This window comes from Megalops cyprinoides, chromosome 5, assembly GCF_013368585.1.
Source record: "Megalops cyprinoides isolate fMegCyp1 chromosome 5, fMegCyp1.pri, whole genome shotgun sequence".
NCBI lineage: Eukaryota > Metazoa > Chordata > Actinopteri > Elopiformes > Megalopidae > Megalops > Megalops cyprinoides.
In genome coordinates, this window is record NC_050587.1 from 31,143,804 (window position 1) to 31,167,581 (window position 23,778).

Here is a 23,778-nt window from a genome sequence, read left to right on the forward strand (position 1 = left end):
GTCTTTACTATTATTCTAAAATGTGGAAAATAGTAAAAATAAAGAAAAACTCTTCTATGAGCAGGTGTGTCCGAACATTTGACTGGAACTGCAGTCCACCTGAGCACAGTCTGTAGAGACGGCACAAGCAGCTGTGGGGCTTTGAGAATCAGTGCTGTGGCACCTTTCGAAAAACAGTCCCCCTAATGACTGACTGCGTGCTATAAATCCAGGCCATTTGAAGACTACATTATTCAGCCAACAGGCCTTTCCCTTCTGAGTGCCGGAGTTCCTTGCGACGTGGGCCCTTTGCGTTTGTGTGGGGGAGGGAGGCGCAGTCACCAGACGCATCACGGATGATCTCCTGGGAAAGTGTGTCATGTTTTCTGCCTCATTTCCTGCATAGATCTGAATACTGACCCATAGCTCCCTCTACAAACATGGTTTCAGACATCCATATCCTTCCCCCGTGGTAAAAAAACATTGCTTCTTATTAGCAGATTAGAGTTCAGAGTATTTAACACTGGTATTAGTATTAAGCTATTAGAATTCAACCTATTTTTAGACTTGCGTGTAACAGGGAAACCCTTTATAATAGTTTGACATTCAATTTTTTGTTTCAGACAACATTAACTTTTGGATAACATGGACCTAATTGTCCAATTCAATAAGGTGGACCGGAAAATTTTCTTAATGCCACCCAAAAACCAATAAAAATAGCTCAACATTAACGGGAGGAGCCGTGTCTAAGAGAAAACACAATTAACAATTTCAATCAGACGTATGACCTTTTACTTGGGAAAACAGTACCTAGATGTTCTTATGATTAAATCAGGCAGTTACGTCTGAGATATTGTCATGCATAGTGCTCTGGCCACTCAGGTGCCCTCTACTGCCCATAACCACACCCACTGCTTACTGCAGGTCTCAATGCTGACAATAATGTTCATGCTCAGTGCAGTTTTGCTGATTCAGTCACCAAATGATTACACAGGGTTTGGTATGGTGCTCACGGGAGGTGAAATTTAAATTAGATCTGGGAGACATCTGAACTAGATTTGGGTTCTTACTGAACCCTAAAGGCTGAAATGACATTTCATTTGCCTCTAAAGTGCACCCTGGTCACCCCACTGAACCCACATTTCAATTCTGACCATGAAACAGCTGGCCCCCACAATTCACATGGGCCGTCAATTCTGCTTTATTAAAGCTTTATTACCCTTTTAGGGAATTTGTTTTGCATGTAAAAACAAGAACATAAATATGTATGTGTGTGTGTGTGTGTGTGTGTGTGTGTGTGTGTGCGCGTGTGCGTGTGTGTGCGTAGGGGCCCACATGCACCGTCCCCTCCCTCGCTCACCTGCAGTATCTGCTGCTCCAGCTGGGAGTTGGCCCTGCTCAGCTCCATGATCTGCCTCAGCAGCAGCTTGGTGCTCTCCGTCTTCCCAGCGCCACTTTCCCCACTGATAGACACAGGAAGGGGGAGAGAAAGTCAGGACCACAGCAACAGAAGGACCAGAATGCTTCAAAACCTCATACAAGGCGGGCAGGAGCTGGGCAGCCATTTTGCTGAATGAGAACATGGCATTTCACATGTGACCTTCCGTGTGCATATGAATAAAGTGGCTGCGATGTTTGATGATCTGTGTGTGAACGTCCGCTCAGGGCATGATTACGTAAACGATCAAATCAAATGAAACTCTCAACCAATCCAGTAATTACAAGTCTATGATGATCATAAGTCGAATCATAAAGAGGTTTTGTTAAAGAGATTCTGTTAGTCTGCAGGCTGGGTAAACTGGGCTAGACAATTCCTAAAAGTCATTTTCTAGATGACTCAAAATGATCAATGACCAAACATATATGGCTATACGGCCCACGTCATCCAAATTATAATTTATAAATCAAGGTTTTTTGTGGAAACAAACAAATAAATAAGGGTTACACTGAATTTATTAAAAGGGACAGAAAAGCAGAAATGAGGTGGTAAAAACAGAGTTCATTTTGAAAGGAGGGTGGATTATGATGCAAGTTCATGGGAATATTCAGCAACAGCTGTGGACCTGTGGAGAATATATAGCTGCAGCTTCATTGTGCAAGATGTCATGTGTGCACCACAAGCTGGGTAAAGGGTCTCATACACAGTGAGGTATCAGACTGTGCACCCACTAAGTTTCCTGTGTCTGCCACTCTCAGCCCCCCCCCCCAAAACCCCCAACCCCCCCAATTGAACACTGGTCATGAGGGCCAGCAGCAGGCATGCATTCACTGTGTTAGCGTTCATTAACCGACCAGGTACAAAGGCAGTGAACGCGATGGTTTGCAAAGACCCAGAGAGCAAACCGACTCCAAATTAAATGGAAATTCCGTATCCAAATCAAATGGAGGCATCAAGCGTGGACCACATGATTCCCATCTTGTCTGCACTCAGCAGCGAATGCTTAAAAGCTGACGTGCAGCTTTGCATGAGGGACAGAGCTTGCAAATCTGGGGAGTACTGGAAGGGACTGCACCATGCTCGTTCCTCTTGGGTACGCTGTTCTTCTTTAGTGGGGATGATGCAGCTAAAGACGTTAATATAGGCCTAGAGCGATTCTACTAGAAGACAAAACCCTAGGAAAGCTTTTATTTCATGCATCCTGCATTCACACGTCAGACTCGTGAACACCAGTGAACTGGTGAGCACTAGGTCTGTGCACGTAAACACTTTCCAGCATGAGCTTTCAAATGCTTTCGGTTCAGAAATCTTTCAACAAGCGTCAGGCTCCATGTATACAGTACATCTCAAAGATAAATGATGCATGTAATCTACTGACGTCTAACAAATATTTTCATTTAAGAAGAGAGAGCCCCAGGGGATTTAGCCCTGGGAAATGTCAGATGTGACAATCATCACCAATCACATAACCCACCAATTTTTCAGTAATAGCACCTGAGTATTCTCCACCTGCATTCCTTGCATGCTTTCACTTTCCAAAGGCAGAAGCAAAGGGTTATAGCACATTACAAGGTCGAAATAAGAACTTAGGATAAGAATAAATGTGTCTTGCATGGGAAAATAACCTTATTGCTTAATATTACGTTTTAAAGTATTTTCAAAAGCAAAATGGGCAATCATCAGGAATAACCACAAAGGAAATACTCAATTAAATGAATGTACGTAATGTGATAACCGTCCAGCAACTGTCCTTTCACATCAACCACTTGACTGAATGTGGGACCTCAGACCATACACCTGCAATTTGACATCTGGCGCTCAACGCGTACAGAGCAAATCTGATCCTCAAAGTCAATATTGATATACAATCAACGGCATTGTTATATTAGCCCCTGTTGTCTTGGGGTTAAAAATAGAGCCCTTATTTATCTGCACAGGCAGTATGAATGGAGACGAGTGAATGTGCTCTTTCCTCCTCATTGTAAGCCTCAATTGCCTTCCGCTCCTGTTGTCTTGACCACTATCGGCCCCTTCCTCATCCCCGACACCCCCCACCCTGAAAGGGTTGAGGGCATCCGATGATCTCATTCGCTAGTGATCAGTTTGTAACCACAGTGATGGGCCCATTTATTCAATGACAGGGTTGGGAGAATGTGATTCGGTCAACATGAATGGGACCTGGGGCCCTTTGTGAGAGCAAGCATGCACTGACAGCCTGGTGAAAAAAACTCGTGAAATGAGTCGTGACTGCATTTAGGTTCAGCCAGCATGTAGCTGCAACCAGTATCCGGAGCTAATTTATTTCAAAAAGCCACATAGGGATGTTTGCTGCAAACATCTTACCTGAAATTTTTTATTTTATAAAATGACAAAATTGTAAGTGGAGCTTGAAATAAATTTCAAGTCTCCTGGATTAAGCCGTTAAGTATTTGTAAGTGGAATGTGAGAAATACATGCCTTTGTTCAATCATGATGCAGTCATACTTACAAGACAGGTAAATTCTTGGTGCGCACTATAAAACACTTATTTTCAAACAAAACGTAACCCTAGGTACCTTTTACAGGCAAGATAAGATTTTTCTCTCTCTTCCTTCCTCTAAATCAAATGTAACAGCAAAAAGACACTGGAATCTTCCTTCTTTCATGTCGACGAATTAATTTGCATTCATACCACCAACTTCCTTTTCAGATTCAAGACCTTTTCTTGAAAGAGCACCCGAAATGTCATACAAGACTGTCACAGCCCCAGAGTTTTCCCAGCGGCAGAAATCGCTGTTCACACGGAAGGTGTCTGAGAAAACTCTGGAACTTTGAGCTTTTTTCTGTTTCAGGATGGTTCTGTTGTTTCGCCAGTTTCAGATCATCATTCTGTGTCACGGGTCGTCAGCTCCCATCAAGGCAGGCTTTGTTGGAGAAAAACAAACTTCGGACGAGGAGGTTTACATTCTCCACAGCCGCACTCAGCTCAACTCAACTGGGAGGAATAAATAATGTCAGATCGAGCTGAGCGCTGAGAGACCGCTCACCTCTGCGGAAAGGCAGCCGAGAGAAAGTCTCTCGTGGTTAAAATGGGCAAGCCCGGTGCGTGGGCTCGGCCTATGGGCCGCCCTTAGGGAGCGATCCGTGTTGTGGAAACATCGGAAAAGGACACCGGATGCCTGCGTCATATAAGGCTTCTTAAAGTGCCACTGGTGTGGTGGTATTTTAATTAGGGGGTTTTCAAAAAAAAAAACCTACCCCCACTCAAGGTCGGTTTTGTGGAAACTTCCGCAGGGGAGAGCAGGAGCGCAGGAAAATCTCTTGAAAACCTCTTCAGTGGAACTTTTGCTTTTCAACCAAGAGTTTCTTTGAAACAATGTGCTGCATTCACGAAAGTGACAGTGACAGTGACCACAGAAACGCTAACAGGAAAAAAAAAGTCACAAGAGGTGACAGAATCTCTTCACACTCAAACACTCACACACAAACATTCACACTCAAAGGTGGAAGAATTTCAAAAAAGCACTCTCCAATATAAATCTACATTTTTAAAATTTGGTAGTATATTTGCTTTATGTTCTAAGAAACTAGGGTAGCTGATACAAGACACCAGCTACAGATCTGTCTACATAAAATGAGACCTGCTATAGACTTGATAAAGTCCCACGATGGTACAAAAGAGGAAGGCAAAGGGTACATATGCATTCTGTTGATTGCAACAGCTGTTAAATATACACATCAATTTCTTGAAGCTTGTTCCTCCAAACTCTTTAAATATAAATAAAGTGGCAACACAGAACCTGTTTGAAAGGTCAAGAATAACATGGAAATGAACTTCTCAGTGAGCATCTACATTTCACAAATTTGGCTCCAATTTTGGACAAGACCCCACCTGGTGTGTTATGTGGTCACAACACCAGTCAGCCCACAAGAGTGTCAGCATAGTCAGTACTCGAAAGGGACACAACCCTTATGAGTGTGTGAGAGGAGAGGTACGACTCCAGCTAGAGTGTGAGAGGGTACGACCACCCTGAGTGCTAGGGGGTCACAACCCCAGTCGACATGCGAGAAGGTCACAACCCCTATGCAGCCGTGAGGGTCAAGACCCCATGGGGATTATGAGACAGTCTGAACCTCAGGGAGAGAAATGATAAGAGACTGCACCCACCTGATGACAATGCACTGGTTCCTGGGTCCCGTGGCCAGACGGCCCAGCATGGACTGGTACGCGCGGTCCGCCACAGCGAAGATGTGGGGGGGCAGAGAGTTCTTCTCATGGCACTTATACTTCTCTGACACCTGAGCACAAAGTGGAGAGTGCCTGTTAGGCATCTGCATAAACCATATGTTACTGGCTAAAATAACCCTCTCCACCTCAGCCGATGTGTGGTTAGCACTCTGGAGCAAAATGGCTACCGTGCATCACACAAGTGCTACACATTAGTGCTGGTTGAGAAGAGTCCCTCACTTCACTATAAAGCGCTTTTAGAACTTTAACAGGCTGAAAGGTGCTATACAAATGTAATCCATTATTACTATTATAACCCAGCTGCCAACTGCAGAGGTACATAGCAATGCACAAGCACCAGCATCAAAGGAATATTAAATGCTCCTTCCTTACAAGCCAAAGTAATGAGCACTAAAGAGATGTACAGTATGGGTTAATCTTTTTCGTATCTTTCCTCGCTTTTCATCATATTTGTCAATTGTACAATAAGCTTGTCCCACAGTGACAACCCCTGCGTTTCAGCAGGAGTATGGGACAAGGTGGATCAATTCTCCGAAACACATGCACACCTGCCATGTTCCTCACTGCCAATCCCACAGTGTACAGGAAGTAGACCGCAAAGGGAGGATAGGCGAAGCTCCCTGATGCTATCTGAGCAACCCACAGCTGTCCAAACAAGTTTCAGGGTGCCAACAGCCAACAGTGGTGTAGCTACGGTACCTGCCCTACCTATCCCAGGTGGAATGAAGCCAATGTGGCATTGCCAGCAGATAACATGGCCGGGCTCGAACCCAGGCCGTAGGGCATGCACTTGGACAAATGAGTCATTCAATGGCAATAATAGCCATATTCAATCAGAGATATTTTCCTGGAAAGCCCTTATCTTTGTGACACAGAAAATGAGCTCGTTCTAGATTAGTTTGTTATGGCAAAACCTCTGATTGGCGGGTAATGAGAATGACACAATTTGATAGTGAAAGGCACATGAACTCACAGATCTTATTGGATTTGCAGGATTCAGCGCCATGTACAGACTTGTCTGTGACATTACAAAGTCAGAGCAAAACTTATCGCCTCAGAAACAGCAGAGGCCAGAGTGAGTAGCTAGCTGTTAGAACACATGACTTGAAGCCAAGGTCCCTTCGGCCCATTAAAAACATTGTGCAAGATGAAGGTTGAAAACTGATAGCAGGAAGAAACTTTTTTATATCCTGGAGATCATCTCAAAGACTTTTGTAGGTCTACAAACCTCTTTCCTGCTCATGTTTTCATAGTATGTCAAGATGCCAACCTTTGAGCTTTCCAAGTTATTCTGAGTCATAAGGAGGCGGCCTGTCAATGCAACCCTTCCAGCGTACCCAAATGCATATTTACCTTAAAGCTGCACTTACCTCTTTCTCATAAAGTGGCAGGTATTTAAAGGGATTTATCGCCACCAGGATATCCCCAATGTAAGTCTGTGAGAGAGGGAAAAAGAGAGACAGAGTTTGTGTTGGCCTTCACAAATGTCATTCGAGCCTGCCTGGCAAACACACAAGAATACTACACACACACACACACACACACACACACACCCATCACTCCAGATTCCAGAGCAATCAGACGTGCTGTGGCTTTAAACATAAAGCACCTGGAATACAAGTCATAAGTTCATCAGGGTTTGGGGGGAAAAAAAAACCTCCCTGCACGTTTCTGCAGGACTTGCTCAGAAGGAGAACCGATTAGCACTGGCCAACAACTTCCCCGAAACCCACCAGGGAATATATAGGGAAACGGCAGCCCTGAGGTGAGACTGGTCCAGGCGTTTTTTTTTTTTTTTGGCTGGACTCAAGTAGAAAGATGATGAAGGCTCATGTCTAAATTTGTGTAATATGCTACATATTTTCAGGTAGGCCCAGTTCTCAGAATCCAACAGTTTATGTCAGACACAGGCTTGCTTTTTCTCCTGCCATCATTGACTTCATAAAAACAATGACCAAAAAGTAACACAGAAGAAATTTAGTTCAACCTCTATATTGAAATCCCAAAACAGAATTATGTCAGTGTAATTTAGTGTTGAAAAGCACTATCGATGTGTACTCACTTTGATACCCAACGTTATACAGAATACAAAAAGGTTCATATATTTTCATTGCAACAATCATTTTCACTGAGCCGGTCACTGGACATTTATCTAATGCAGCTTAGGCCTGCATATGTCAAGATCCTATCCACAAACTGAAGATCAAGACTTGAGGTTTTGAAACGAAAAGCAAAAACATGAAAATGAGTACTGACATACTCATGCATGCCAGCCTCCATCAAAATATGAGAGATCTTGACAAATTGGGTTTGACGACTGACACCAATACCATACGAGTTATTACGTTAATGTAAAATTCTGCCTAAACATTCAGTCGCATCCTGGCAATCTGCTCAAAAGTTGACCTACACTTCAAGCTGTTTCCAGCAAATACTATTTTAACGCCCTCGTACATAACTCTGACTGATATACTACTTCCTTGATCTAAAACCAATAGGCATAACTTCAAGCTTCTTATTAAGACAACGTGTGTGCGCGACAAGCATATAACCTTGCGCCGAAAAAGTGCTGCAGCACGTTGTCTGCAATGCTGTCAGGACGTATCATGAACAACGCAGTGTAAAAAATTTGTTGCGTAGAGATGCATTAGGGCATTCATAGAGATGCGATTTTTGTACTACGCTACACACTATTGGTTTGGTTGGCAACAATTCAGCAGACTTTTATTGATAAATATATAAAATTACATGATAGCCGATGCAACAAAATGCAAACCGTTCAAAAGAATACACGAAGAAAGAGGGGAGTTGTGTAAGTAACGAAGGACCTGGATAAATCTCGAGAGAACCAGTCTGTCTTTCGAGTAGCCGGTGAAATACATTCTCTCAACCCAGGAGTGTAGACGGAAAGAATTCGTTGTTTTATCAGAGGACAGCCAGGCAGCTGATCTCGATGTAGTAACCCTTAGCCTTGGATACTGCCTCCAATTCATATTATTTACCAGGTTGTAGCTAGCCAAGTTACAACAACGTGGCTTGTTGGGGCTATTTTGTAAGCGATGTGTTTACGTTTAAAATAAAAAGTTACTTACATAAATTTTGTTCTTCTTGAATCGCTGATCAAGGGATTCCAAAAGACTTTTCTCATCCAGATTAGACAAGGTCGCCAAATCTTCTTGGAGGAGTGCTTCCATTGTTTTAATTAACCCGTTTTAATTAAGAGCACACCAGTGCACAGTATCCTCTCTGTAGCCAATTCTGACTCCAGCAGTAAGCCAACTCTGCTCCCGTGGACTCCTGAAAGGCATCAGCTCATTTTCATCATAAGCACAACTTAAAACGCGAAACGGACTCTCTTCCTCGAAAGGGATGCATTTAAATACTACAATACATCAGCTATAAGCCAAGCGTTCCGATGTAAAACACCCTACCAGAGCTATTAAACTACTTCGCTTCAGCGCAGAGGCTTAGTTTAAGAACTCCCTATCGCCCCCTCCCAACCCTTGCAGCACGAACGGAGTTAACTCTTTGTCCTCCACAGTTGAAATAAACAGTTTTCAATTTTGGAGTCTGAAATGAATGAACGGCAAGTCACTGCCAAACTACTCTTCTGCCGGCGACATGCCTTTGCTAAAATGCTTTACAAATAGGCGGAGGACACTGACATAGCGACGGCACCCTTTAACTAGTTCAAAAGACTTTTAGCACCCTGCTGATAATTTGTGATAAAGGAGGAACATCGCTTCTTAAGACGTTGCTTATTTATTTGTAACACAGCTACTGTGTTATTTTTCACACCATATTTGTAATTGAATTTAAACTGTAAACAAGATGACAGAGTTGGCCTAAGAAAGATCGAGCGACACTTGACTTTGTTTTATATATCTATTTTTACCACATAGATAGGCCACACGTCCACAGACATATGTCGTGTAGGGTTTTGAAGGCCTACGTGAAAGGTAACTGTTTTGTTGCGGTTACTCCGGTTCGAGATGAATTAGTTTCGCAGATAGTATATGCATATACCGTTCACTTCCACAGCGCCACCAGCTCAATGATAATAAATACAGAGATATGTCTATGTAAATCTGTCTACCACCTTTCTTATAGCCATTTCTGAAGAGATTTGTTTATGCCTACATGTTTGCATTCAGAATTTACTTAATTGACTACTTTGTTTATTTGTGTCCACCGCTATTAATTCATGTCATTTCACAGAAAAATAATCATCTTCGAGCATTATTCAAAGATTTTGTCATGCATATTTCATGGTATTTCCAACTACTTCTTGAATATATTAATCCAATAACATTTAGAACTCTTTCTGAACTTGGATAAATAATTACATTACAATATTGGCATTTAGCAGATACTCTTATCCAGAGGGACTTACACAGGTTAGAGTTTCTTTTGTAATCCATTTACACAACTAGATATTTACTGAGGCAGTTCTGGGTGAGGTACCTTGCCCAAGGGTACAGCACCTCCTTTTTTCACTATGCTACACTGACACCACTAATTAATAACCATAATTATATTAATTCTAAATTAATTATTTAATTATATTAAGGTGTCAGGTGACGGAAACCAACAATGAAAGCAAAAGAAATAAGATAAAATATAATCACAAGATGTGGCCTATATTCCATACTTAGGTTCAGCACTTTTTCTTGTTGACCCTTTAACTTCAGTCAGCCATTTTTTGATTTTAAATCATTCTGGAAAGGCAGGTTAAACATTTAATATTTTTCTTGCATTGATCCGTCAATCATGTTAAAGGGGCAACTATTTCGCAACAAATATCATTGTTGTGTGTCACAACAAATGACCAAGAAATTTTGTAGTAAGTGAAACACTTTACTGAAAAAAAAATCAAGCCTGTTCAAATGTCCCTTGAAACGGAATTATCTTGAGGCAATGAGTGTCCTCAGAGGTTTCATGCATTTTTTACATTGTATTGCCAGTAAATAGGCCTACACTTAAATCTGGGACAGTGACAGCAGTGTAGACAGGTCAAAGGACAGAGGAATTTTCATACATAAGTATGGTTCATGAAATCAGTGGATACCAACAATCACAACAATTACAAGAAAATCAATTTATTGACCCAACTTTATTCTTTACAAAGAAAGGATACAAACAATATAACAACACTGGTCAGCTGGACTACCCACATTTCCCTACACAACAGTTTGATGCTATTAAAACAAAAACACAAAGTTTTTATACACAGTTGAGCATGTTAGCTCCACACTCTGCTTGGATGTAATATTACATTGGGACAATATCAGTTTTTACCTATCACAAAACAATTCATTTTTAGTGAAAATAGTTCCAGATGATCAAATTAAAAAATCTACAGCATTTCTTTATTAAGAAATCCTGCACACACATTACAGGTTCGTTGCTTCTTTCTAGCTCATCTCAATTTCTTTTGTCGGTACTTTCTTTCTGTCTCTGGTTTTGCTGTGTAGAAAAAAGAACATCTTGTTACAAATATGTTACATCAAACAAACATTTTAATTATTCTGTATGTCACTACTATCACAAATTTTCTTCATTTAGTTTTAGTAGCGTATCTCGCCCAGTGGCTTATGATTTCTTTATAATTACTACGTGCATGGTAGCATGTAATGCAGAGGTTGTTGTAGGAGTGATTAAAGCTGGAGAGTGTCCTTACTATTGGATGAGTGAGGTAATGGCAGCGACCATTGCCACAGCAAACACGCATCCACCCACGATCCCAGCAATCAAACCTGCAACAAAACGAAGATGGTGCAAAGGAGTTTGCTGTGAGTTCAGCAAGGAATTTCACAGCGCATATAGTGTATACAGAATGTGTGTGTGTGCGTGTGCTTGTGTGTGTGTGTGAGAGAGAGAGAGAAAAAAAATATGTGCTTACCAGTATTAACAGTTGGCTCATCAGGATGTGGTCCAGAATTAGCAGATCGACCCGATTTCCCTACAAATACAATAAAGAATGGTAAACACAGCGATATGGGGAACAACTGTCTAACGGTGTAAAGAGGACCTCTAGTGGACATCTGAGGAACTAACAAAAACCTGTCCTGGAGTGCGGCAAGAGAAAGCTTTTAAGTCACACCTCACTTCTTCAGATTGGTGACATGGTGATAATGATACAGACGTCTTAAACATTTAACGGGAAGGTATGGAATGAGCTGCTTTTTTATCAAAGAGGCAAAATATTGCCAGAACTGACCAAGACCCTCTCACAAGAAAGAGGAAAAAATGCACCATATTACACATATTAAGTTCCTTGAATGTGCCAACCACCATAAAATACCAGAGATATTTAAAGTGTACAAACTTGCAGCACCTGTCGTGTTTCTTCAGCTTTGTATACGAAAGTTGCAAGAGTGTCACAAAAGTACAAGTAGAAACAATAAAAACAAACTTTGTGCACATAATACTATAGTCTGTTGGCAAAACAAATACAAAAATCCCCCCTTTTTCATTAGTAGTTCCGTTAAAATCCCATTTTGCTTTGTTCCGCAGGTTACTGTTGAGTTGTTGACACAATTGTGCACATTCTATTGTGACATTCTGAGAACTTATGACCTCAGCAAGGGTGTCATATAAATTTTATTACACATCCAACGCCACCCTGTTAGCAATCATTAACTGAACATACGCCCCACCTGCCTTGCCTGTCTGTTCTGCAAAGATGGCTGAAATAAGGTGAGATGTAACGCCTGATATAACTCTCACATTACTGTCATTTGGCAGATGCTCTTATTGAGAGTGAATTACAAATGTGAAAATTTTTAATGTTACCCATGTAAACAGCTGGATATTTACTGAGACAATTGTGGGCTGAGCACTTTGCCCAAGGCTAAAGCAGCAGTGCCCCAGCAGGGAATAAAACTGGCAAGTTTTTGGTTACAAGCCCTGCAGCTTACCACTATGCTACACTGACATCCCTTTCAACCATGATGGGGGCCTAAAAAAACCTCAACTAGACATATCACCAATCAGCCTTGAACTCTACCCCTCTCCTCTCCACCCCCCACCCTGAACACCCATCCAAGTCGCACTGGAAAATGATGTGGTCATAAAAGGTAAATTAACTAAAGTATATGTGATACAAATCCATGTGTAGACTTAAATATGCCATTTATTTCAATCATTTATTTCATCTTCAGATGCAGCTTCATGCCTACTTGCAGCAGCGGTGCTTGTAAAGGTTATGTTCAGGCCTGACTCTCAGAGGAACTGGTGTCCTTCTACATCTCAAGGGACCCCAGGAAACCACAAACCAACGGAGAGGCAGAGAGGAAAAGAAAAGAGGGAGAAAGGGATGAATAAAGGAACGAAAGGGCTTACCCATGCATGTCTGCTGGCACGTTTCCATGTCCTCGAACCGGTTACCATTTCCCCTGCAGCCTCCGTAGATGAAAGTGCGGCAGGTCCTCTCCTGTGAGTTGAAGTGGAACCGGAGTTGCCTGCCGTAGCAGGGGCCCGGCTCCATGGGGAGATCACACACAGCGACTGGCAGAAGGCAGAGTCTGGGTCAGTCAAAGAGATCCAGCAACCTGGATGACACCTCATCTACTGTCTCTGATCCACTCGCTAATGCAGCTTCTGGTGACAAAGGAGCATCAGCCCTCATGGATGCAAGCTCAAGCAACCACACACAAAGGAGAAGGTAAATCTAATCAAAGCCTGCTGGAAGGTACCAACGAGGCATATAATTTTTTAGATATATTAAAAATGTATGACCATAACCACTTTGAGAATAGCTACATTATTACATTAAGCACCTTACCCAAAGGTACAGCAGCAGTGCCAGAGTAGGGAATCAAACCAGCAACCTTTTGGTCACGAGTCCTGCTCCTTAACCACTATGCTACACTGCCGTCCCGCTAGTTATGAATCTTCTGATAATACTTCAGGAAAGTACACACACACACACACACACACACACACACACACACACACACACACACACACACACACACACACACACACACACACACACACAGAGGAGCCCCCGTCGTCTTACCTCCCTCTGGATACAAAGATTCGGGATTGTCATGGCAAGTCCATACACATTCAGATTCGTTGTTGAAGCGGTTGCCATTGCCCCCCTCTCCCTTGTAGAAGAAGGGAAGACACCCGTCTGTCTGCGAGAAGTAGTATTTCAGTTGCTGCTCATTCCCGGTGCCCTGATCCATGGGGTCGGCGCACTTTGCATCTTTTTTTTGAACAAACAACAACAGCCTCCTTACCCTCACTATCAAAATGTGAGCATAATCATCACACCTATTAAGTTAGGGGTCTGGCACGCTATTACAGATTTTAAGATCATTTGGTGGCTGGCCAGACACCCATATACAGGAGCAGGGACATAACAGTATGTAAAATGTAAGCTAACACAGCAGGATGTATGCTACAGTAATTAATGTTTGGTGCCTTAATCAAGGGTACAACAGCCCTGCTCCACTCAAGATCTAAAGGTCCAGCTTGTCCCCATGCCAACTCAGTTCCTTAAACCACACTGCCACCAATAGCACTGTTGCCTCACCAATATGTAATGACCATCCATGATGTCCCCTTTTTTATCTTAAGCTAAATAACTGCATGTTAAACATGCAGAAAGTTACAGATTGTTAAAGACACAGTAAACTGCTTGCAGTGACAGTGGAATGGAATGAGAAGTATCAGGAGGACAACTTGACTTTTAAAGCCTAGATTTTTAAAGACTTTAAGCCTCATTGGTCATCAATTCATTAGAATGAAAATGCTTCACTTACTCATGGATAACGCGGTGCAAAACAAAACGGAAAGAAAACTCAACCCAAACACCAGACTCCTCTTCATTTTGCCCCAGACGGTGAAGCTCTGTCTGTTGAAACTACCTCCACTGAGAGTCCTGTGTCTGTTAATGAGCTTCCTCTGTCTCTTCCCAGCATTTAGCAATGCCCTTTAGACCTGTTATCAGGCCTCTTGTTTTATGAGCTGGGAGTGTCTGTCTCTGTCAGACCCCTTTGGTTTCAGTCACATATAGTAATAAAATATGAAAATGGCTGCCCCGCCAGTATCGTGGCAACTGTTCCAATCTGTTAACTATTGATGGCATCAGAGTATCAAAGTATGGCTTCTAACTCTTGACTACTCAGCCACTCTCATTGACAGCAATATGGTACCAGTCAAAAGTTTGGACACACCTACTCATAGACGGGTTTTTCTTTATTTTTACTAGAAAGAAATTCATACATAAGCATCAAATTTCAAGCATTTCTTTAAGATAATGTCTTAAGATAATGAGAATGAATTGCCTTTAGTCAGGTGTGTCCAAACTTTTGACTGGTCCTGTACGTGTGATTGCAGTACACTGTCTCAAGCTTTCTTTTTGCACTACATGCACAGTGTCAAATCTAGATGAGCACACACTAACAGAGGAAAATCCTGAGGGTGTGATGTGAAAACAAAATCCATGGGGTGTGATGGGGGGAGGGTGCAAGGCAATGCCCCTCGCTTAGCCCGTGGTCATCATGTCAACCAAGGGCAAAAAGGTACCTCTGCCATCCACAGATGGTTGAGATTCATAAGATGCTTCACATCCCTTCTAGTTCCATTCCATTAGCGAACATAGAATCACACACGTTAAGCAGACCTGAACTAACGTGGGTGTCTGCCTGTTCTGTTGGCCCTCTGGGTACATTTTCCTCTTGTACAGTACTGCTGCTTAGCTCAGTACCAGAAAATGCTGTAGCTTGATTGGACCGAACAGACCTCCACCATGCACTGAACAATGGGCTCTCTGTAACACAAGCACTGCATCATATCTAAAATGGACTTTAACTTCACATTGCAAAGCATGGTGAAATTATGTTGCTGTACTGTATTACTGTATTACTTTATGCAGTTACAATGAATATTACATGTACACAAGGTGTTATAGAAAGACTTAGCACAATTTCATATTCACATTGTATTGAATGAGATGGGGATGTTTATGAAAGACATTATGCAGACAGGCATGTATGCACTTCCAAAAAATCCCCCATTTGCAAACATGTATCAGTATATTCTCGCGCAATGTGGCTGAAAGATACCACTGAAAAGTCGGTTTGCTGGGAACCTTGCCATTACAGTAGTATCTTTGTTCTATTCTTGTGTTTGAAAGGAGTGAGCTAACAGTACTGTCGTCCTTTGCAGCACAATGAAGACGGCACTTTACGTCACTAATACCCAATGAACGCCAGATCGCAGTTTCACTCCACAGGAACAAAACTTCTTTTATGGCCTTCATGCAGAAAGGAGGAAGAATGAGAGTCCAGTTATACTCGTGAGTTTCATAAACAGCATTGTTATCAGGTGCAAACAAAAAAGGTTGAACGTACAGAGGGATGTGTGAGAAAATTATGCACAGAGGAAGTATATTATTGGATATACCAAGCATTTATATGTAACATTTGCTTACTGTACACTCTTATCCAGGGGACTTGCATAGCTTATAATTTTACATGTTGTCCCTTTATACAACTGAATAGTTATTGAGGCAATTCAGGTTGAGTACCATGCCACAGCAGTACTACAGCAGTACCCAGGAAATCGAACCAGCAACATTTCAGTTACAAGCCCTGCTCCTTACCACCATAGCACAATGTGCTTTTTAGTCAACTTTAATGTTGACTAAACACCTTACCTGCACATTTCAAACATTAAAAAACAAGAGTTTCATATTCAAATTTACAAATGCCAAATAAGCAGAGGAAGTACCAATAAATGTGGACAATTAAACTCACCTTGGCTTGCTCTTGAAAAGACATCAAAACCTAGTCATTCCATTGTAGGAAAAAACTAAAAAGCTAAAAAACTACAAACGATTTTGAGGCAGCAATTAATGAAACTTTCAAGGGAGAAAGGAAAAATGATACCCGGGTGCTCTGGGTTTGGACCGTGCCATGTTCATCCATTTATACACTGTACTACTTATAGGTTCAATTTCCAAAAATTTGACTTTTAACCAATGTCAAAATGTCAAGATGCAGCTTAATGTTTATTTAAAAGAACACGGAATGGTTCCTATATTTCATTTTCACTGAAAACAGGGTCTCTGCTGTGAATCAATTTTGATTTGAATGAACATTTGGCCCATTGTACAGCTGTCAAGTTCAAAGATTCAGCAGCAGTTTTAGTTTTATTACGGCCCTCATTGCTGACTTATTCTATGCAATAGTACCCTGCAAACACAATACTGTTCAAATGTCATACGTTAATAGACAACAGATGTTGAACTATATGTTGAAAATTTTATTTTTTCACTTTAAGAAACCCTCTTATATTGTAAATTTTCTTCACCAGGGACTTAATTCTTCCAAGAAATTAATTCTTAATTCTTCCAAGATTCTTACAAGAAATGCCTTGAAGAGTGAAATAAAAACACCCTCATTTTCAAGAGAAAAGCAGCATACTGGCTTTCCCGTGTTGTCAATACACTTTACTTTTGTACAGTTGTACTTAAGCACAGAAGATGAGAAATCATATGATCAGAAAAGGAGCAAAACTATCTTAGCTCAGTTTCTGACCAGGTTTAAGAGAAACTCTGAAATGAAAGTAAAACACGCCCTTTCAGTTTTGCACCGAAAGTAGATTGTGCAAGTGCTTATGACCATTAAACTGTCTGAGGGCTCTCTGTCAGATCCTTCACTGGGAACAGTACCTTGTATGTCCTTCCTTGTGATCCTGCATTGTAAATCACTCAAAATTAAAGCTCTGAAATTCATTTCTGTTTTCTGCACACAATCCAGACTATTTATTTGTACATGACGAGGCTGTGGGTATGAAGTACTGACAATATGACTGAGGTCGAACACGTTTTTTAGTATTAACCCAATGGTTATTGATATATTTTACCAGAAAACTGAAGCATTCTAGTTGTCTCCCATATGTGAATTATTAGCTGGAAATCAGAAATCACGTATGGTATGGCAACTAAAAATTAATTTAACCTAGACTGACAGTCGCAACATACTGTATTTGACAGATAAAGAACCATTTAGATATTAATTATAAGACAATAAATACTATTTGATTGAGATTGGCCTTTTCATGAGTTTAATCCTTCACCATGAGAACTGTTTATCAAACTGAACTCCGATCCAACAATGATCTGGGCCTCCATATAAGCAAGCATTGCCAAATCTAGACAGTCAGTGTGTTGTAATTAAGAGAACCACCACGCTGGAACTTGCCTGAGGATAACTAAAGCCGAATTAAGTTTGATTAATTCCCATTAAAGCTCAAAACAGCATTTTAACAAAACACTCATTAAGTATTGCTGTATTTAACACTTACCTAGCCCCACAGTCCAGTCTTTATACTGATGAAATGTGTACTGCTATGCAGTTAAGCCTTTGAATTAGTGAACATGTTATTGTAGTGCATGAATATTTCAACAGAATTCTTGTGCTGAACACATTGTTCAGTTGTCCTCTGTGATATAACTGTAGGTATGTGTAGATAGATGTGTCTATGTTTATTCGTTTACCTGCATAATCATCTACATCTACTGCATTTACACACACATACCCTTGAAAATTTGTAAATAATAATAACAACATACAAAGTTCACTCCATATTTACTAACACCTTGTTTGAATATGAACAAAAAACATGGATGCGAATGTACTTACAGGGTCATTTTAAAATATTATACTTCAGTTTTAATAGCATCAGCCAAAGAAAATTCATATTATTCACAAACAATGACTTCATTCAAAAACACACAAAGGTCACATTTACTCACACCTATGAATAATCTATTGAAGAAAAATCTGGGTAAACCTGAGCTAGCCATCGGTACAATTCATCAAATGGTAAAACTGTACTCCATCCCTATGAAACACATACCAATAAATAAACCCTTGAGTGAGTATTTTATGGGTCTTTTCAGAGGTGTTTGAGTTAGCGTTTGTCATTTCATGGAGGAGGGAATGACTAATGCACAGATTTTATGGTACAGTGTGAAACCGAGTGGAGATGCTGCACCAATCAGATCACTGCTGTTTTGTTTCAAACGTTTAATGACATCATTCATACCGAGAACAGTCATTATCAGCCGCGGAGCAGTGAACTGTTAGTTGTCTCGGGTGGGGGGAGGGGGGGTGGGGGTTAAGGGACGGCGGGGAAGTCTTCTAGCAGAGATCAGTCCAAAGACACAGGAAGCAAACAGGTGTAAGGTTGTGTCAGTTTCACCCCTACAGTCATTGGTCACGTTGCATCGCCTGCTCTCCCAGGCTGCCAATCACGTGTCGGGTCAAGGCTGGGTTCCTCTGTGTTTGTAATGGAGGGAAGGTGTGGATTTTAATTCCGCTGCCAGCGCCCTTGGTCCTGTCATTAAGTAGGCCTTCCCATTTATATCCAAGGAGGGGTTATAATAGGGAGGGCTTTGGCGAGGACCAACACAGTACTACGGAAATACCTTCAGCTTATGAATACAGCTACATAGAGCTTAACTGAATTTTACATGGAACTAAAAATTACTTTACATTACATGCATTTAGCAGATGCTCTTATCCAGAGTGACTTCCAGCACAATGGAACAAAAGTGTACCCATTCAACTTAAACAAACAACAGTGTCGGACCAGGCCAACAACACACCCAGACCAGTGAGCATGAGCACTGGTGTGGGAGTGTTGGGAATATGTAGGGAAATGGGAAACAAAGAACAGATCATTTTTCCTCATTCATAACAAAACTTACACTTGTACAGTACAAAATGAAACAACTGTATTTGAGGTTGGTTGAGAAATGATTATACCCACCTCCCAGTAATGGCTTTAAAGGTTGATTCATCCTCCTCTCTGCCGGTTAACACAGCATTCCGCAGAGTGGAAATCTCAGCAAAGGGCAGGTAGGCCTCTCCTGTCCCAGAGAGATACTTTGATCTAACTCACACAAGCCCACAAACCAACAGGGAAGATGTGAAAGACAGGACTAAAAAGGTATCTGCTTGTGCCATCTTATGGTTTCCAGTGTAACTGCAGTCACAAAATGTTTATTACCAAACACTTCTTTCAGTATGCATATTGCAAAGAAAGAAACTGGCACTGCAGTGGAGAAAACTTCAGTTCCTCCTACAAGAATGCCATGCTCTGATGCCGGTGTGCTCAATTCAAGAAAAAATAAAAACTAAGCAATTTTGTGATTTGAGAGTCCTACAGCTTTTCTTCCTTGCTTAGCTGTTATCTACTATTTCTACTTAATTTGATTTTCATTATGGACGGCTTCCATTGTAAAGGTAAAAAAAAAAAATGACACATTAAACTTGAGCTGAAGCGAAGCTACAATATGAAACAAGCCTGAGGGCAAGGGCATAAAGGGCATTTTGAGTTTCACAATATGACCTCCAGCTGAAGTGACACTTGCCATATGGGAGACCTGACTTCTTTCTAGAATCTTCCGTGTCAAAGAACGTTTGATGCTCTTCCCAGTGCTTGTCACATGATGCGCAGAGGAAGCTGGACTCAAAATATGCACATCGGCACCCTGTGATACAACAGGAAGCACCAAATGTTCAACACATGCAACAGTTCGCCTGCTTCAATCCATGCCACCTCTCTGTTCTTTTTCTTTTTTTTTTAATCAGAAAATGTATTTGCATCTCTTGTAAATGTATTATAAACATCTTCCTTAGAAGATCTAGTAGTGGCTGAGCCCCTCTGTTCTGTCCTTACTTAATCCGTTTATAGGATTGTCAGCTAAGGAAACCATGTATAAGACAATTCCACAGGCAATGAATATATGTGGAAATATTAACCAAAAAAGGGAAAACATGACTACTATCTAGGATTCACTACAAAGGATTATTTAGCATTTCCTTCATGCAGCTAAAACACAGCTAAAACCATTTAGCGCCAGATGTCAGCTCTGGGCAATGGAAAACACTGCTGTTTCTTAACAGACAACAAAACAGATGAACCAAAACCTGGCAGAGGCAAAGTCGACCTTGCATGTATACTCTCATAGGCAGAGACAGGGGATTTCCTCCGCGGAGAGAACGTGATTCCCGTTGCCAAGCGGTGGTGGGAGTCCTGAGAAATGAGCCTTGTTGAAATTAATATTTTGCCAGTGACCGTCTTGTGGTGAGGTCAGGAGTGATTTCGGTTCGCCCCCACACCTCGTCTCCTGCAGGCGTGACCGACCCCCGGAGCGTGCTCCTCGTGGGTGTGCTTGCAGCGGCACGCTGCCCGCCAGGACTCCGCGTCGAACCCCGGCCGCTTCCTCAGCCAGAACTCCCCCACTTCCTCCGGTCTGGACGGAATGAATTCAAAGGCTTTGCACTCACAGGATGGGGCGGTACAGGGCACCTGCACGCTGGTACCTGACACACACACGCATGTGCACATGCACACGTACACAGACCAACTCACTCAGATATACTAAACAGGGTACCCTTTTCATGCTGCGCACACAGTTTTAAGAATGTGTGGATTTGCATATTCAGTTCATAGCTACCTTTTTCCAGATAAGGCTTCAGATATGTAAACAGATCCCATCGTATGCAACAGTGCTGCACTGATTCTCCTGTACTGGGTTTGATGAAGTTCTTATGACTCATGATTTAGTTCCTTGGCTTAAAAACAATTTAATGACAACCAGACAAATGCTTGCATTGCAGCAGTGTTAGGGAAAATCTCTAATTGTCTAATACCATTAGTTGAGATCTTTGAATGACCTAGGAATGGTCATTTGACCTCACCTGTATAGGGTGTGTGGTCAGACAAGCGATGTCCGCAGAAGCATTTGGAGGCATCCTCCACTCGAAAACAGTCCCACGAGTACTCTGGGCACCTCCAGCCGATGTAAACACCTGAGATGTTACCACAAATGAACTTTTATTGAACGTGTGTTTAATCTATGCACTCAGCAGACCAAAGTAAAGCTCCAGGCAATTTTTGATCTGTTGATCCCCATGTACATTCCTAATTTTTTGTCCTTGACATCTTGCATGTGGTGGCTTTACATTCATACAGCACCTACAGTCTTGCTTTCATTAAACAAATGCAATAGTGCTGACTTCAAATTAATGCTTGGAGTGTATTGCCTTTGCTTCTGTATTGATTCTTTTTAACAGGCAACAGGCTTTTATCGAAAAAATAAAATTGCTTACTAGTTTACCCTTCAGTTAATAAACACGTATCTGATTGGAAGCATAAAAATGGGAAAACAGATCTTAGGGAAAGTGTTTGATGAAACCAGCAATGCTCATAAGGTTTTTTAGTCCCCATTTAGCCAGAAGTTCTCCCTCGGCTGTCTTTTCTCAAACTATCATTTTATGGACCCGTTAAGCTGAAAAGCATTCCACGTCATGGGATGTTTGGTTCAGGACCTGTCTCAATGGCTTTCACCGCTGCCTTCCGCTCTGGGTCAAACAGCTCCTTGACCCTCCTCCCAAACTGTCGTCTGTGCACCGCCTTGGCAACCGTCACCACGTCACCGTTTTTCACAGGTACAATGCGGTTTACCGTGTAACCTGTCATAAACAAAAGCACGCGGTTATCGAGAATTGTGTATTCCGAGAACCTGACCTTTAAAAACCCCTTCCCATACCCTTATGATTTTTTTAAAAAAGAAGTACAATTAGATAATTTTAAAAAGTTACTTTTCCTGTCTAGGCAGTCTGGCTTCGGCTGCGAGCCTGTCTGGGGTTGTTGTCGGTGGTTGAGCTTCTCTCTACGCTTTCCAGCGGCATTTGAGGACTGGCTCTTGCCCTCTCTGTCCTTAGAAGCCATTGGCACACCGGTAAGTTATCTACTTCAGTGCTGATCAGTAATCCACTGAGAGTCACCAGGAGGTTTTCCTGCTGAGTTATCTAAAGTTAACGATAGCTGCCTGCACACTAACCTCCACATACAAGTGAAAGCATCAGGTCCTAGGTGTACCAAGAGGGCGCAAAAAAGTGCCAAATCCGGCGATAACTTGTCGGATGTCGCACCTGTCGCACTAAGCGAAAGTGATCTTGGTGGTGGCCACGTTCTCTGTATGTAGTGGCGTTCAACTAAAATCAACACGTACAATAACTGTTGCTGGGCAGCGCTTGTTGCTAAGAGGTAGCGTTACCTTCTACACACGCATTTCAAAAATATCGCACTAGCGGCATGCATCAAAGTTAAAGCCCCAACACAATCCACGTATGCAACACCTCTGACTTCTCCGAGGCGAGATGATCTTTTCAGTCTGTATCTAACGTTACGCAGCGGGCAGTGCCGGTATTTTGAGATGTCTGGGGCTCTGTAATTAAGTCATTCGGGTAAGACGAGCAAGACAATCCACAACAAGTCAACACCTTCTCTCTAGTACTCACAGATTAGATGACAGACTTCCCTCAAAGTCTGTAGCCTATGCATATGGGCATAGGCTTCCGTTTGAACTTCTTTTCGGTGAATGTGCATATTAATTCCCCCCCCCCGAAAGTGACCTCTTTTCCGTTGAATTCTGTAATGTGGTAGAACAATTACTCATGAGCTTCCACAATGATATTCTCCCAAAACCCACATTTTGTCATATACATTACTTCTCTCTCCTATCTAGCCTTACATCAGCATTGAGTAATAAATGTCCTATTCCTAAACATGTACCTTTATGAGAAATGTTAGCATTTAATCTGAAGCTGCAATGTCTGAACAACCTTGCCTATATGTACTTTTTTTAGATCAGGTTTTTAATTCGCCCTGTGCAAAGAAAAACACACGTCCGTGTTTCATGAAACACGAAGGCTGCCAATATATAGCACATATGTATGCATAGACACGAACAATCCAACAGAAAAAAAAGCCCTAGTATCACTTGACTTCTAGATTCGGCAACCTGAAGACAATTACAGAGACATTAACTAGCATTGCTGCCAAAGCTGCCAAATCACCATGGCAACCTCATACAGCAAAAACGACCAATATAAATACAACCCAAAGGTATCTTAAGTTACTGAGAGATTTCTCTAAAACATCCATTTTCAACAAATACTCATTAAAATGTATGAATACTAGATATACAGATGATGATGATGATGACCGATAACGGTCAGCACAATTACAAAAATATGGCCCACAGTATGTATGCACAAGGTTGTATCTGCTGGAGAGTGACAGAAGGGAGTATGGT

The 23,778-nt window shown here is 41.7% G+C and overlaps 3 protein-coding genes across 3 annotated transcripts in view; all 3 read right to left on the reverse strand.

The window, feature by feature from the left end:
- LOC118778430 (myosin-IIIb) overlaps nt 1-9,084 on the reverse strand; it is a 36,243-nt gene extending 27,159 nt beyond the window's left edge. The window contains exons 1-4 of the mRNA XM_036529958.1: nt 8,738-9,084; nt 7,016-7,081; nt 5,565-5,695; nt 1,340-1,442 (exon numbers count right to left, since the gene is read on the reverse strand). Coding sequence (XP_036385851.1) covers nt 1,340-1,442; nt 5,565-5,695; nt 7,016-7,081; nt 8,738-8,839 — 402 coding nt within the window. The 5' untranslated portion in view covers nt 8,840-9,084. The remainder of the gene's footprint in view (nt 1-1,339; nt 1,443-5,564; nt 5,696-7,015; nt 7,082-8,737) is intronic.
- A 1,968-nt stretch (nt 9,085-11,052) lies between these two features.
- Nucleotides 11,053-14,543, reverse strand: wu:fb59d01 (uncharacterized protein LOC322379 homolog). The gene is made up of 6 exons (XM_036528229.1): nt 14,420-14,543; nt 13,669-13,860; nt 12,990-13,154; nt 11,548-11,607; nt 11,326-11,401; nt 11,053-11,111 (listed from the first exon to the last, which is right to left on the reverse strand). Exons 1-6 carry the CDS (start codon nt 14,484-14,486, stop codon nt 11,060-11,062), a joined length of 612 nt encoding a protein of 203 aa, XP_036384122.1. The 5' UTR covers nt 14,487-14,543; the 3' UTR covers nt 11,053-11,059.
- Nucleotides 14,544-19,741: 5,198 nt separating this feature from the next.
- On the reverse strand, nt 19,742-22,409 carry LOC118778431 (protein FAM221B-like). Its single transcript, XM_036529959.1, has 6 exons — nt 22,280-22,409; nt 22,007-22,150; nt 21,377-21,487; nt 20,795-20,998; nt 20,061-20,163; nt 19,742-19,751 (listed from the first exon to the last, which is right to left on the reverse strand). The coding sequence occupies exons 1-6, from the start codon at nt 22,407-22,409 to the stop codon at nt 19,742-19,744; spliced, it is 702 nt and encodes a 233-aa protein (XP_036385852.1).
- Nucleotides 22,410-23,778: the final 1,369 nt, after the last annotated feature.

Excerpts from the sequence above, each read along its gene's own strand:
- LOC118778431 (XM_036529959.1), bottom strand. The coding sequence starts at position 22,409 with ATGGCTTCTAAGGACAGAGAGGGCAAGAGCCAGTCCTCAAATGCCGCT. Across the intron at positions 21,488-22,006 it reads GGTGAAAGCCATTGAGACAG|GTGTTTACATCGGCTGGAGG; the intron begins GTCCTGAACCAA and ends GTAACATCTCAG. Across the intron at positions 20,999-21,376 it reads TGACCACACACCCTATACAG|GTACCAGCGTGCAGGTGCCC; the intron begins GTGAGGTCAAAT and ends TGTGTGTGTCAG.
- wu:fb59d01 (XM_036528229.1), bottom strand. The coding sequence starts at position 14,486 with ATGAAGAGGAGTCTGGTGTTTGGGTTGAGTTTTCTTTCCGTTTTGTTT. Across the intron at positions 11,402-11,547 it reads TGAGCCAACTGTTAATACTG|GTTTGATTGCTGGGATCGTG; the intron begins GTAAGCACATAT and ends GTTTTGTTGCAG. Across the intron at positions 11,112-11,325 it reads ATTACCTCACTCATCCAATA|CAAAACCAGAGACAGAAAGA; the intron begins GTAAGGACACTC and ends TTTTCTACACAG.